Source organism: Petaurus breviceps, unplaced genomic scaffold (assembly GCF_028583685.1).
Source record: "Petaurus breviceps papuanus isolate PSGF00001 unplaced genomic scaffold, PetGlider_PUasm1.0 90667, whole genome shotgun sequence".
Lineage (NCBI taxonomy): Eukaryota > Metazoa > Chordata > Mammalia > Diprotodontia > Petauridae > Petaurus > Petaurus breviceps.
In genome coordinates this window covers 5,044,491-5,060,876 of record NW_027187302.1, presented here as the reverse complement: position 1 = coordinate 5,060,876, position 16,386 = coordinate 5,044,491, and the positions used below count along the sequence as shown (strand labels likewise).

The 16,386-nt window shown below is 35.8% G+C and overlaps 1 protein-coding gene across 2 annotated transcripts in view; it reads right to left on the bottom strand.

Moving 5' to 3' along the window:
• Positions 1-16,386, bottom strand: part of SLC35A1 (solute carrier family 35 member A1) — a 53,015-nt gene that overhangs the window by 28,867 nt on the left and 7,762 nt on the right. For both annotated transcript variants that reach the window (XM_069065117.1, XM_069065115.1), the window contains exon 2: positions 13,422-13,599. In XM_069065117.1, coding sequence (XP_068921218.1) covers positions 13,422-13,599 — 178 coding nt within the window. The remainder of the gene's footprint in view (positions 1-13,421; positions 13,600-16,386) is intronic.

The following is a 16,386-nucleotide window of genomic DNA, read 5'->3' as shown; positions in this document are numbered from 1 at the left end:
TAATTCATGAAAGAGACAGCTTTGGGCATCTTACAAAACCAATTTTTAAGTTTTGCAAGTTTATACCTAACAACAGATCTCTTTTTCTTAAGCATAAAACAAGTCAAACACAGGAAAACATTATTACACATTAAGTTACATTAGACCATGGTCAAAGTATTTCTATACAGCAATGCAATAAATGGAAAAGCAGGAAAGTAGATCTTAGGCATAAGTAAAGAATAATTTTTCAACTACCAACTCAAGAAAAGAGATTTTCCCAAAATGTCAAAGAATCCAGAGTATAAATTGATACAAAAATGTCCAATGCTTCTCTTTAATATTTTTACTAACTTATGGCTATCCATAAAACAAAGAAATATGCAAAATGGCCCTAAGCACTGCTATGCAGATCACTTTTCCTTCTTCAGTGATGGTTCAGAAGGTATTAATCAGTTTTTAGAGTGACTATCAACATTTAATGGACATACTACTGGGAGTTGCAGTTAAATGGAAGAATGATGAACAGTTCCATATAAAGAAACTGGTAAAGTTGGATTTATCATTGTCCAAAGGCAGCTATAAACATCACTTCAAGGGACACTTGATCATCTTGTATTGCATTGTTTATGATAAACATTTGCAAAAATATGCTTTAATACTAAGTGATTTCAGTGCAAAAGTGGGCACGACGGAAGACAGCAAAAAATGTTAGAATATATGGTTCAGGCATAACAAACAAGAAAAGGCAAAAGCTTTTAGACTACACAGAAGCCTCACACCCATAGAGACTATAAACACTTTCTTTGAGAAGAGGCACTGAACATGGAAAAGTTCAAAAATATCAACAAGAAAAAATTAAATCAGTCATATTATAAACAGGCAGGCAGCAACTAGTTATCCAGAAAATTCCTAAATCCTATCTAGGTATAGAAAAACCTCTTACTTATTAGGCTAGAAAACAAAATGAATAACAAACTAGAAGAATAAAAATATAGAAATTATAGGACAACTGAGGCAACTCCAAGATGATATCAACTAGTTTTTGAAGCTAAAAATCAGAAAGTGATAACAGAATGACACTGACATTTGATCAACATTTCTAAAGGAAGTCTAACTAGCATAAATAAATTGTCACAACACGGAGATAAAAAAAATCTTAAAACTATCTCAGTCAGAAAATATCTGATCTCTTTGCTAGCCAGAGATGTCATATGATCACAGGCTATATGATTTGAAAATTAAAATTTTAACACAAAGATGAAGACTCAGATAAATATTTTATTTGCAGGATTGTATTTTTACTCTATAAAAGAATGAATCCATAGACATAGTCAGACTTGCTGTTTTCTTTATATTTATCCATTATTAGCACCAACTAATCACTGAAGATTTTCTTTTATGTGAATAGTTGGCAACAAACACAAGTGGTGCTGAAATATTATAAAATGAATAACTCTAAGGGTTTATCACTTGACATTTGCACTAATGATAGAAGAGAAATGATGGGTAAAACTGCTGGCACCTTAGAACAAATCAAGGCAGTAACACCAAATTTTACTAGTAGTCATTATAATCTTTACTCTCATACAATTGAAGTTTAAAAAATGCCAATTTTACTTTAAAATGTTTTTGAAGAAGCGACACAATTTTGTCAAAAATTAACCCCTTGAGTACATCTTTTTAATATTCTATGGATGAAATGGAAAGTATGCAAAAAGCACTTCTGCTGCATACCAAACAAAGTATGATGGTTGTCTCAAGAAAAATTATTTGTACAATTGTTTGGGTTGTGAGCTGAGCTAGCCACATTTTTCATGGAAACCATTTTTACTTTAAAGAACAACTAAAAGAACCTAGTTATTCAGACAGGTAACTGGAAGACATTTTTTCAAAAATAAATGAAGTGAAACAGTCATATGAATTAAAAATAACTAATAGTACTTGTTACCAATTACAAAAGTTGAGCGTTCATGTGAAATTTGGAAAACCTGTATCTGCCACATTGAGCTTAAGAGGTTCCTAATATTAAAGATTTTTTTTTCTATGAGATCAGAGGTGATATTAACAAATATGACTTTTTTCCTATTATATAATGAAATGTGTTAGTATTTGGAAGAGCTACATTAACACAATGAAACAACTCAGGGGGCGGCTGTGTGATACAGTGGATAGACTATCCAACCTGGAGTCAGGAAGACCTCAATTCAAATACCGTGTTTCCCTGATAATAAGACCTATCCCGAAAATAAGCCCTCCCCTTACTGTGTAAGATTCCTCTAAAATAAGCCCTCCCCCGAAAATAAGCCCTATTGAGATTGCTACTGTAGTGAAGGTGATCCCCTGCGCTACATGCTACATTACGGTACCCTCTGTATGCACCGTCCCCCCCCCTCCCGTAAAATGCACGCTGCACTCTGAGCTGCATCCAATCAGAGCTGCAGCAGTGAGCGCATCATCCTGTTCTTCCCCAGTGATTTGCTTGCTGGCGCCATTGAGAGCAGTGCCGCAGAGGAGAGCTGAGGCAGGACAACATAAGCCCTCCCCTGAAAATAAGCTCTCTGGTGTTTTTCTTTCCAAAAAATTAATAAGACAGTGTCTTATTATCGGGGAAACACGGTACGTCCTCAGATACTTACTAGCTATGTGTACTTGGCAAGTCACTTAATCTCTGCCTCTGTTTTCTCAACCATACAATAGGGATTATAAGAGTACCTACTTCACAAGGTTGTTGAGAGAATCAAATGAAGTAATAACTGTAAAGCACTAAGCATAATGCCTGGCACATAGTAAGCAGTACATAAAAGTTATTATTATTAATATTTTTCCAAATATATTTGATGTTACAAAATCGGGGTAAGCTCAAAGTGCAAGACAGACCAAAGAATTTTAATATTAACAAGGTATGAAAAGTTCATTGATATGGTTTCAGATTCCACATTGCAACCAACCTATAAGAAACAACCACTTCCGGGGCGGCCAGGTAGCACAGCAAGTAAGAGCACCGGCTCCAGTGTTGAGAAGACCTGGAGATCGAATCCCGGGCTCAGACACTTAGCACCCACCCAGAAACACCTGGCCGTGTAACCTTGAGCAAGTTACTTAACCCCAATTGCTTAGGGGTGGCCAGGTGGCTCAGCGAGTAAAAGCACTGGCTCCAGTGTTGGGATGACGTGGAGATCGAATCCCGGGCTCAGACACTCAGCACCCACACCCAGAAATAACTGGCCGTGTAACCTTGAGCAACTTACTTAACCCCGATTGCTTAAAAAAAAAAAAAAGAAACAACCACTTCCAGAGTTTGGGTGAAGTATCAAAGAAGAATGTCCACAATTATCTGAAAAAGCAATTAAAATACTCCTTCCCTTTCCAACAATATACCTGTGTAAGGCTGGATTATTTTAATATACTTCAACAAAACAATGTATCACAAGACACTGGATGCAAAAGCAGATAAAAGAATCTAGCTGTCATCTTTTAAGCCAGACGTGAAAGACATTAGTAAATATGTAGAATTCCATTCATCTCACCAATTATTTTGGTTTGGAAAAGTTATTTTTCACAAAATATTATTTGTTAACATGTAATATGTTTGTTATTTTAAGTGAATTAATAAATATTTTAAAATTTATCAGCTTTAATTTCTAAAACAGTAAATATCAATAGCTAGAACACACATAAACAAAAGTTCTTTGGGATCCTCAATCATTTTGAAGAGTATAAAGGGGGTTTGAGAACTGCTATCCCCACCCACCACATTATGCGAACTCCCTCAAGAGAAGATAGACAAGAGTCATATGGAATGGGTAGACACAGATGTGCTGATATCTGCACTGCTGGAGGGAATACCCATATCAATGAGATCACAGAGTCATCAAAATATTGAAGCACTTTTAAATTCAACAAATCTCAAAATCTGAATTCAACAAAATTAAAAAAAATGTTTTTAAAATAATTATTCATCACCTACTATGCAGAAGTCATTCAAGGATGCAAGATACAAGGATTAAACATAAAACACAGTTATTGTCCTCAAGGGGTTTCCAATCTAATAAACAATAGTGCTAGGTATATAATACCTAGACATGTCTCATTTTAATTTTAAACAAGAATTAACAAAGTGTTGTTGTTTTTTTCTTTTGGAAATTAGAAGTTTACATTTATAGGAGCCCTTTATTTGTGCAAATAAGGAGTATTAATAGTTACCCTTTAAGCTAGCTGCTTCTATAAATGAAGATAATACTAAAAGACAAAAAAACTCAAGTCAAATTCAATGTGCATGATTATTTCCAGAATACTAATGCTGGTACACATTACCTTCCACTTAATATTAAAGTGGAGAGCTACGGATGCAGATTATATCATCAGTCATGGTTGTTGTGTTAAAACATTTCTTAACTGCCCTACCCTTCCCCCATTATAAGGAGGAAGGGCATAATGAAAAGAGGTCTGGCTTCAATTTCTGCTTCTGACATACACTAAATATGGAATCATGGGCAAGACACACAACTTCTTAGTGCTCCAGGCAACTCTCTAAAACTACAAGTTACAGAAGCATTGCCAACCTGCATCAGTGGAAGAAGAGTCCACACCAGGAGTTCCTCAAACCAATGAAATCACACATCTAAGACCAGGAAAAAATATTAGGGTATTATTGGGAGGGGGAGAATTACTGGGAAATGAATATGGCATAAAAATTTAAATGTATTAATATAGCATTCTCAAAATAAGTTGGCTATTTTAAACTACAATTTAGTTGAAATTATGTTACAATATTGTTTTTCAGATTATTCTTAAAATTAATGAAGGTAATTTAAGATCAGTTTCTAGCTATTTGTTTTTCTAATTATGCTACAGCTATCAAAACAGACCATTTAAATTTCTGTGTGTCATTACTGATGATATTTGTACACAGAGGAGGAAGTGAATATCCAGGTCAAGCAGTTTAGAACAAATACAACCTCTGTTTTGTTTGCCATTCTCAGTATCTACAAAAGTTATATAAACTTAACACGTAGCAGGAAGCAGATCACCATAAAAGCATACGTGCTTTGGATGTGTTCAGGCATAAGCAATAAAATATACGTTGCATCTTAGTATCTTTATCTACTTAAAGGAAAAAAATGATTCTGATAACTTCAGAGTCCTGTGCTCCTTGTGAATTACTGGAGTAATCTCTCAAATATCTGTAATTCTATAATGAATCTATTCAGGCTCTATACTTTCCCTCCTGCTGCTTTTTTTTTTTCAGTTCAAGACATTTTACTTATTAACGCGCTTTAGGAAGAAGGATAAGAGGCAAAACATCAATTTTTCTGAGTTTTTTATATAAAGAATTTGTTGGAGAAGGCAGCTGTCACTAAAAATTAAAATGTTTTAGGTTATTTATGGGTTTTAATTATACAGTGTTTCCCTCTCTTTTCCTAATGCCATAAGTAATATGGTAATAAATTTACTTAATAGATAAATTTGTTTTTACAAGTTACTATTATGGCAATCATCTAATTATATATACACTCAGATAAGATAGAGCTGAAAAAGTATCAGGACAGAAGAAAGAACTATCAGAAAATTAATTTTATATTCTTTTTTGAACTATTCCTAAAGCTGCTATGTATTCAGAAAAAAGGTTTTGGCTTTCATTCTTGAATATAATTTTTTAAAAGGGCAGACAACTCTTTAGTGTTTTGTGAAAGTTCTCATTTGTATTAGCTCTAACTTTCTGAAATTTGAAAAACCTGAAAAAAGTAAACTGAGACTACTGTGAGATGTGATCAAATTAAATAAGTTTTTTTTAATACTTGAAACCATCAACAAAATATTTTAAATATTTTTAATGTTCTGCTAATAACTGCCATTCATTATTACTAACTATCCATAAGGTTTCGGCAATCTCATAGAACACAAAGAAGGTATAGTCCCTGGTTTATAATAACTATAGGTATATGTCAATTTATACTTTAAAAAAACCTATCAATTCATAACATAATGCTTTTTTAAATTCATTTTAATGTTTCAATAATGTAGATAACAAAGACAAAAGCAATATATACACACATTAAATATTACTATCTACTATACAGGGTATGTACACACCTATATATGTGTACTTACATACACCTATCTAATGTGTGTGCATGTATATAGTGGACACTAATATTTTATGATGTTACCTATGAAGCTGGCAAATATCTATCAATATTCTACTGAAATCTACTTAGGGAATATATGAAACCTGTTTAATATTCATTTTGAGATAAAAGCACACTGGGAAAAATCATTGAACAGAGTCTGAAGATAGCAGTTCTGCTCTTTCTGGCCATATAACCTTGAGTAAATCACTAGACCTATTTCAGGACGCTTAGTTTCCTCTTCCATAAAATTAGAGGTATAAACTAGATGTTTTGTAAAATCTCTTTCCAGCTTGAAGAATCTTTGAACCTATTTGCAGATTAGAAGGGGGCCCATCTCTCCAAATTGGTTGGAACAGCTTTGCTTTGAATATTGATTTGACTGTACCACATCCTGAAATCTTGAGAAGTCAAGTGGAGGAGTAATAGAGTACTTGATTTGGGAGATAGAAGTTCTACCTCTGACGCTCACTAGGTGTGTGACTCAGCATGATAACAAATCACTTATCCCCAACTCTAAAATGAGAATACCAGTAATTCCTACCTTTCCAGAGGTCATGAAACTCAGATGACAAAATATGTGCAAGTACTTAGCTCACAAACCTCAAACTGACATATAAATATCAGTATTAGTATTAAAGGATCAGTTCCATACATAGCCTTTGTCATGTTATTACTATTATGACTATCCTGAATTGGTCCCTTCTGTGTGGTACCAAATTTTAGAGGGTTTTCCCAAGATACCTGATAGCAACACAAAAAAAATCAACAGATGAGAGCTTCAGATCAAAGCAATTTATTATTTTATTACAGTATTAAAGCAGCAGTTCATTAGTTCCCCTGCCCCGTCCCACTACAAAGGAGTAAGCAAAAACATAATATAATCTCCTTCATTTAGTGAATATTTATGACCTTCTGTACACAAAAGTTTGTGCTAGGCTCTGTGGGAGAATTGAGAGAAGCATAACAAATTGTTCCTACCCTCATATGTCCTCCCTTCTTTATTCGCTCTACTTGGTAATTTCATCTACTCCCACAGCTCTATACAAGGATGTCTCACAAATCTATATATTTAGCCCCAATCTTTCCCAGGAGCTGGGAACTGCCTCTTTAATTGACTCTTTGACCTTACCACATGGTGTGGTAGGGCCAGCAAGAATCAATTGCTACAATACATTGCATCATGTCTGGGTAACTGCAGTTCTAGACTCTTGCTTATAATGTAAATTAAAGCTGTGTTTGCTATTTTAGCATTTTTTGTTAACTGCAAGAACCAGTCTTACTGTAAGTATAAATGAATTGATATTGCTTACTAGAGAAAGTATGCATTCCTATCTTTCTATATTCATAAGTTAAGGCCTTTTCTCTTTAAGATAAAAATCATTATGAAGTTCCTATCTAGGTCAGCATTAATATGCAGAATCTCAAGGGAAAATTATAAACTCTTCATTATAAACCACTCCATTAGTGTCCCTTGAAAAGTAAGCCTCCAGGCTATTTCCGTTGGCAAAGGAAAAGTCCATTAGAGACACCACCACTACCCCCCCCCCCAAAACCCATGTCCTTAAAATACTACTTATTATATTTAACTCTGGAATTTTTTGGAATTTCACTATTTTTGCGATACATCCCTAAACTTTTGGGAAGATCACTGTTTCCAAAATTATGATAATTCTCAGCTCAATCCAAGTAAAGCAGTCTAGAGGATTTTTTTGTACTACCCTATTTTCCACAATAATAGATTTTTTTCATTCTACACAGAGATGAGAACAAGCCTTCTGATCCCAGTCAATCACTACCCTGTGAACTAGAAAAATCAAACATATCTATAATGTGTGTCAGAGATGGGATCTTTTTCATATGTAGCACCTCCTATGGGATACTGCCAACTCTCACTCACAGGCTAGGTCCACAGGCAGGGCAACTATCTCAGGTTCAAGATATTCTTTATAAGTAACAAGCCCCCACCACCGCACTTCCCCTTAAGAGTCAGCCAGTAGACATGATAGCTAAGAGTAAAGAAGTTTAGTAAGATGGCACAGTAAGAACAGGAGCTACAAACCATTCTCCCTACAGAACACATTGTCCCACCAATAAACATACCATCAGTGAGAACAGTGAGCACATACAAAGAATAGAGTTTTGCTTTATGTAAGTGGAACGTTTCACAGACCTCTATGTAAAGTGATTTTTACGCAAATTTGCCCATGGAAATGGAGAAAGGGAGAAGGGAGATAGGAAAGGGACCACAAACCAATGGAGGAGAGGGGCCAGAACATGGTTCAAGGATATGTAAGGGCCAGGGACAGAGAAGCGAGAGCAAGAGGACAAACACATTGGGGCTGGGGTCCTGGCTAGCTAGAACAGTGAGGAAGAATATACAGGGGGCAGACACAGGGTTCCAGACATGGACACAGACAAGGAAGATGAGTGACATGTGGAGGCTAGGAATAGACATGCAGTGTACCGAAGTGGACAGAAGTAAGACAGATAGGAAGGGACCGGAAACAAGGGTAGGTGGTTGGAGAAGAGTAAAAGAGTTTCCTCTCTTGTCACGAGAAGTCTCAAGTCAAGTCCCTGATCTGGCACCAGCAGTGGTTTTCTTTCCACATGTCTGTTCTGCTTTCACTTGGAAGGGGTTTTTTTTGGTGCGAGGGTGGGAGGCAATGGAGTGCTGAGCCAGGGGACAGAAGTGGAGGGGTAGAGAGAATACAATACTGGAAAATTAACATAGTTTTTTGGAATGGAGATTTCTTTATGTAAAGTCATATTTGTGTAATGTGAATTTACGTAAAGCAAGAACTATCTATACTCTGGCAGAGAAGTGGAAAACAGATGGCTAAGGCAACTCCCATCTCTGCATGTCCTCTGGCTACACCCCCTTCCCCTCCCCACCAAGAGCATCTCTACTGGGAAGATCATTCAGCTTGGCTCCCTGACCTGCTCCTCTTTGCAGCTCAACTCCCAATTTCCAGGGTTAACTCTGTTTTTATTCCATAGCTGACTCCTTTCTCTGCTGCCAAAGGTCACACTCCTTAGAGCTACCTTGACTAATAGCTGAAGAGTTTGTCTCTTAATTTTTAAAGGGAAGCAGCTGATCCTTTGGAGCCAATGACTAGCTGTCCAGATTCCATCAAGCTTGACTGATGGAATCAATTTTTGGGCTTCTTTACACTTTAAGATACAAATAGCTTGTTGTCTTTTGTTACCTCTTCCCTTACCTTCTGTGATTTCATCAACTAGGCTGGAGCACCTCAGGAGTATCCAGATCAACTCCCTTACTATGTATGAAACCTAAGTCATCTGCTACCTTTCCCTCCCCTCTCAACTAAGCATTACTGGTGCTAACACCTAAGGGTGCTGACTCCTGTGGGTGCTAACAAGGTCCTAGTGCTTTCTTCCTCTACCCTCACTAGATGATATGTTGCTCAGAGAACTGGTAGAAGACCCAATTCAAGACACAGACTGGAGTAATATCATCTGTTTCCAGGCCTCCTAGACTGCTGGCTACAAAGATCATCTTTCAGTAAACTTCATTATGATTCATAAATTCTATCTGTATGGCCTTTCTTTCCTGTGTATGGTAGTTAATCATAAAATAATTTACTTAGATGATAATTGTCACTAAATGCAGGCAGTAATATGAACAGGGGAATATAATCAATTCCCCTTTTCAACTGCTATCTGCAAACTCCAAAAATAACCCTGACTCATTTGGGAAAAAAAGGAGTAGGGAACTAAAACACCAGAATATCTTAGTCACTCAGGCTTGAAACTTGAAACTTATATTTGACTCTTTCCTGTCCCACAACATTCAATAAGCTGACAAATTCTACCAATTCTATCTCTACAGCAAGGCATCTTAACCTGGAATCCCTAACCTTGAATGGGAAAAAAAATTACAGCTTTTTTTTTTTCACTAATAATACTGACATTCCCTTCAATTGTAAAGAGAGGCAGCAAAATATTATTCTGAGAAGAGATCTTACAGGATTTACAAAGAAGTCTGTGACCCCACAACATGGTTAAGAACCTCTGCTCTACCAGTAACATCATGCTACCACCTTCCTAGTTCAGGCATTCATCATGACATCTAATCTGTAACAGCCTCCAAACAGTTCTTCACCTCTAATCCATCCTTCACAGAGAAGCCAAAATAATAATGTGTAGGTGTAATCATTTTATCCTCTAAACAAAAATGCTATAGCAATTCCTTCTTGCCTTGGAGATAAACAACAAACTTGTCAACTTTGTATCTACCTCCACAGTCTAATTTCCTTCTATCTTTTCAATTTTATTTCACACTATTTCCCTTCATGCACTCTTATATTCCAACCAAAGCTGACTACTAATTGTTCCATTAATTTCATCTTGCACTCTTCCCAAGTACATGAATTCCCACAGGTTGTTGCCCAATGCCTAGAGTGCACGCTCTGTTCATTTCTGCTTTATGAAATCAGTATCTTCCTTTAAGGATCAGATAAAATTCTACCTCCTCCAAGAAGTTTTTCTGGATACACCCAGCTGAAAGTGGTATCCTCCCTCTTCCAACTTTTCTTATATTGTTTTGTCTCCTTTTTCTTCTGTCACTTCAAATTCTACCTTGTGTCAGATCATACTTTCTGTGTACTTAAGTCTTATCCCCATCGGCCCACCATTATGCTCAGTAAGCTATAAAAACTGTCTTACAAATAGTTGTTGTTTAGTTGATTTTCAGTTATGTCCAACTCTTCATGACCCCATATAGGGTTTTCTTGGCAAAGATACTAGAATGGTTTGCCATTTCCTTCTCCAACTCATTTTATTGATGAGGAAACCGAAGCAAATAGGTAAGTGACCTGCCCACTGTTACACAGCTAGTAAGTATCAGAGGCCAAATTTGAACTCAGGAAGACAAGTCTTCCTGACTCTAGGCTCACCAGTTTATCCACTTCACCACCTAGCTGCCCCTACAAATAGTAGACACTTAAAAAAAAAAAAACTTAACTGCAAACTGAGTGACAGACTGAATATTATATTATTCAGACCAGGTTCATGGGGTTTAGGGCCTCCTCCTTCACTTTAAATAACTAAGCTTTTCCTTGGATTATAAACTTGACTCATCCGAAAATGTATCAGCTCTTTTGAATACTCTTTACTAAATCATAGTTCTACTTTGTGAAATGATATTACTATTCACTTGTTATTCTTTCTAATAAATATCCTATTCTTTTTGAACTTTAATTTCACAATAGAATTTAACATTGAGAACCACTATGAAGACTGGTAATTCTGAAACAACTGGAAATACTTCTTAAAAGTATTTCTAGGGGCGGCCAGGTAGTACAGCGAGTAAGAGCACCGGCTCCAGTGTCGGGATGACATGTGGATCGAATCCAGGCTCCAACACTTAGCACCCACCCAGAAACACCTGGCCGTGTAACCTTGAGCAAGTTACTTAACCCCAATTGCTTACGAGTGGCCAGGTGGCTCAGCAAGTACGAACACCGACTCTAGTGTTGGGATGACCTGGGGATCAAATCCGGGCTCAGATACTTAGCACCACACCCAGAAATAACTGGCTGTGATTAACCTTGAGCAAGTTACTTAACCCCGATTGCTTATTAAAAAAAAAAAAAGTATTTCTAAAATAATGTATAAACGTTGTCCAAATACTCATTTACATTTTGAATAAATGTCACTTGGCTTATTTAATAATGTGAAGCAAACCACTTGGATTATTTGGTTGAATAAACAATACATTTAGTTGTTTGATTCTTTCTAAGGGAAAAAAAAAACCTAAAATTTAACTCATTCCGTATAAGCCCTATGTTCATAAAGGCCTATATAAATGACATCAAAGTTTCCTATTAAATCAGAAAGCAAGCAAAACTGAAGCAATTGGAATAAAAATTTTCCCAGTAACATATGCATTTAAACTTGAAACAGAATGCTATATTAGGACTGCTAGGAGGCGCAGTGAATACAGCACTGGCCCTGCAGTCAGGAAGACCTGAGTTCAAATTTGGCCTCAGACACTTAACACAAAACTAGCCATGTGACCTTGGGCAAGTCACTTAACCCCAATTGTGCCTCAAAAAGCAAAAAAAAATAAATAACAGAATGCTATCTGACATTTAATCTGTTGGCTACTCTCTTGAGATTTCTCACTAAATGTTTGGATATCAAAAAATAAAATAAAATAATAGGAATTAAGAATTAAACCTGTACACCAATGTAGAGAGCTGCTTGATTTTTTTGTATGAACTAGTAAAAACCTCAAGGTATTAGGGAATATAATTTATTTAGGAGAAAAAATTGCTCTATGTTCACTATAAGGTTCTTTTGATTAATATTCTTTTTTACTCTATTTCATTCTTTCAGAGAACATTGCTTTTGTTATTGAACTAAATGACAAGAACCTGTACTTAAAAAGTAAATATGATCTATAAGATATAATCCTCAGAGCAGCTGTTCCAAACTTTTTTCACTCTCTTCAAGCTCCTATACCATCAAAACCAACCCATCAATGTCAGGAAATAAACCTGTCTCCTACTTAACTGATGATCTAGGCCACCCCTCCTGAGTTCCCTAGATCCATCCCTCTCTACCTCTGTCCCTACATCCATTTTCTCATCCCTCTCTCCAATCTTAGGAGAAAAAAAAAATGTCTCTACTAGTATTCAAGACCCATTCTTCTATCTGTACTCTCAATTCTATCCCTCCAACCCCACTCCTGGACTTGGTTCACTCAATTATTTTCCCTCTCTTCTGTTAATATTTCTCTCTTTATTGGTTCTTTGCATGCCTTCAAACATGTACAGGTTTCTCCTATCTTCAAGAAACCTTCTCTTGCTGTATCCAGTAACTACCAGTCTTTTTCTTCTTCACTGCCAAAATGCTCTATATATGCTACTTTTACTTCCTCTGCAGTCATTACTAATATAATTTCATACATACCAATTAGCTGTAAAGCAAAATATCCAATTTGTTTAGCTGGTTAATTAATTCTTGGGTATAAGGGTTTCCTACCCTTGCCTATAGAAAGATAAATTTAGGTAAGAAACAGCACCACAGTGCTATGGCACTGAAAGAGTACACTCCTGTGGAGGATGAAACCTTTTTCTTTGTAATCCCCACAAAGCAGAGAATCAGGTAAAATCTCATTAAATTAAATACCTTATTTGCCCTTCCATGGCTTTATTAGATCAAGCCTAGTAACGGTATCTCTCAAAAACATAAATGAGTAAGTATAGTTTTGTATGTATTAAAAATATATCTAAATGTGAAGGAAAACATAACTCCAATATGTTACAAAGTGTTTATACTCACTTAGCTAAAATTCCAATACTTAACAATAACTTTATAACTTCTGAGATGCACACAGCTGTAGTTGAAAAGTAGAGTTCTTTGTCTGTTGTCCTTGTGTATCTTAAAGCTATGATGTAAGCTGCAGCCACCAGGGTCATCACTGTCAAGCAGTACAACTTGAATAGCAAACTGACATTTTCTGGAAAACATATTCAACAAAAATATAATTTAATGGAGAATGTTATAAACAATAACTTTTAAGAATTACATTAAGAATGACATTTAAAATAATTAGTTTATTTCAAAAGAATATTTTTCCACTTCTTGTTCTAAAGATACTCAAAAACACTGTCAATTTGAAATATTTATAAAACTTGGTTCTAGGGAGTATCAAGATATACTATACTTTGCATTAGAAAACTGCTGATCTTGAATATCAAAACCATGTGTAAAATAGGAATTAGGAACTTTTTATAATCACAAATTTGCCAAAGAAAAGGAGGCAGCATAAAACCAGGTAAAATGGCCAGGGATTCTAAAAAAGAAAGATGGCTCAAGAGGACTGGAAGGAGCTCAAAAACAAAAGTCTGATGATTCAAAGAATAAATATACTGATGAGGAAGAGAAGACAGTATCTAAAAATATTAGGGGAATGTGACATAAAGGACATAAACAAAAAATGGAAAAGGGCACATGTCCAAAAATGAAAGGAAAAATATTGCACAGAGCTATTTTTTAAAAGTCATAAAGAATAAAACATCCAATAAGCTGAGGCTTATGAAAAAAATGGTAACAATGAGGAAGGACAAGACTTTTAAGATGTGTTCTGAGCAAAAACAAGGAAAAGGTTTGGAGCTAACAGCAGAATGTTATAAAAGATGATAAATTATTATATTTAATAATAACTATTTAATAAGAACTATAGATATGATCAATGAACCAGTGACCTTTGAGGGATAATATGAATAAAAGCTCCAAGACTAAATTAGTAAATGTCCCAATTGTGGAGGAGGCTGGGAGTGGGGAGCCAGGAGGGAGAGAACGGGAGAGGGAAAGACAATGAGAGAAATGGATAGACAGAGAAAGAAAGAGAAATTCTGAACATTACAGATTGATAAACCCAATGTCTTAACAAAATTCTAGAATGAATTATAAGAGCTAGTGTAGATTCACTAAAAATCCATTCTAGCTCTTTGAACTACTTTTATTCTAACAAATCTCTTTTTCAATAAGCTTATTAGAATGGTAGAATAGAGAAATGTTAAAAATGTAGCATAATTGGATTTCAGTAAGGCATTATGATAGTTAACTCATGATAGCCATATGGACAAGATAATGAGGAATGTAGACTGTATAACAGAGTAGAGTCAGGTATATTTGTGGCTGAACCCTACCCAATAAATATTCATTAATAGATCAATAAAAGTTTAGAGAAAGGAGTCTCTAATAATAATACTTAAATGCATCAGTGATCTAATTAATGTGGATACTCCTTCCAACAGTGATATCATAACCCATCTCTACTTTCACAACCTAAATAATTCTTGTCCAAGACCTCCCACAAGTATTTTACAGAAGGGGTACCCAAAATGCTGGAGACTTTACTATAGAGCTCTTGAAATTATCTGGGTAGTAATAGAATAGTCCATCAGTTATCTCATGTTCTTGCTACATAGTCAGGTCATTGTCTTTTTCAGTCATACATCTCCCTGATAGCACTTTTCCTATGTATATGTAATATGTTGCAAAATCCATTATGTGACTCTCAAATGCCCTTTCATAATGGTTATGATAATAACTGACATTTATATAGCATTTTAAAGTTTGCAAAGAGCACTAAGGAAATTCACTAGAGTCATGCAACCCTAGTACCAGTCTCATTCATTAGATGAGGAAAAGGAAGTGCAGAGACATTAAGTGACTTGCCCATGGTCATAAAAGTAGTAGGTGTCAGAAGAGGAATTAAAGGCCAGGTATTTCTAACTCCAAGTGGAATAATGATTCTTCAAAGACTGGCATTCCATGACTTGCAAGTCATACAATATAACTTGAAGATGGGCTTTTGTATCAAGAAGAAGCTTGGGATCATTAAGCTCCAAGCAGTTTCCCAAAGGCAATCCAGTGTGTTTTCTTAATTAAGTAATGGCATAGTTCATTGTCCACTGTGTCTGTTCAAAATACATGTCCTGATGGACCAATATTGTGGGGTTGTCCATCCAACTTGATATCACTGCCTGAAAAATAACCATTCTTCACTTAGCTTTTCTTATGTGCATAGTTAGGCTAAACTCTTGAATGATTAATTATGAACCTCAAAAATTAAAAAGCAAACTGGTTTGGTGGAAAGAGAGCTGGATTTGAATGAGAGGATCAGGGTTGAATCTCATCTCTGCCACTACTTTTGTGACCCTGAGCAAGTCACTTAACCTCTCTGGGCCTCAGTTTCTTCAGCTATTAAATGAGAGTATTGAACTTGTTGACATCAAAGGTCTCTTGAGGTATAAAATTGATCCTATGTTTATTTAGGAGGCTCTGAAATGTTTTAAGGCTTGATATAATTAACACAGTGTCATACAAGAACAGGAACAACTCTTAATTGAAAATTGAATGGCCTTTTCTCATCCTTGACCTCTTTGCAGTTTTTGATACTGCTGATCACCCTCTTCATACTCTCTAGGTTTCTGTGATTCTACTATCCTGGTTCTTCTATCTATATGACTGCTTCTTCTGAGTTTTCTTTACTATATCTTCATCCAGGTCATACCTTTAACCATGAGTGTGTTTTCCATGGCTCTGCCATGGACCCACTTTTGTTCTCTCTATATACTATTTCACTTGATCTCATCAGCTCCCATGGATTCAGTTATCTCTATATTGATTCTCAATTTACTTCTCCTGCCCTGCCTAAACCCTCTCTCGACTTCTGGTCTCACATTCCCAACTGCCGGTTAGAAACCTTGAACTGGCTGTCTCACAGACATCATAA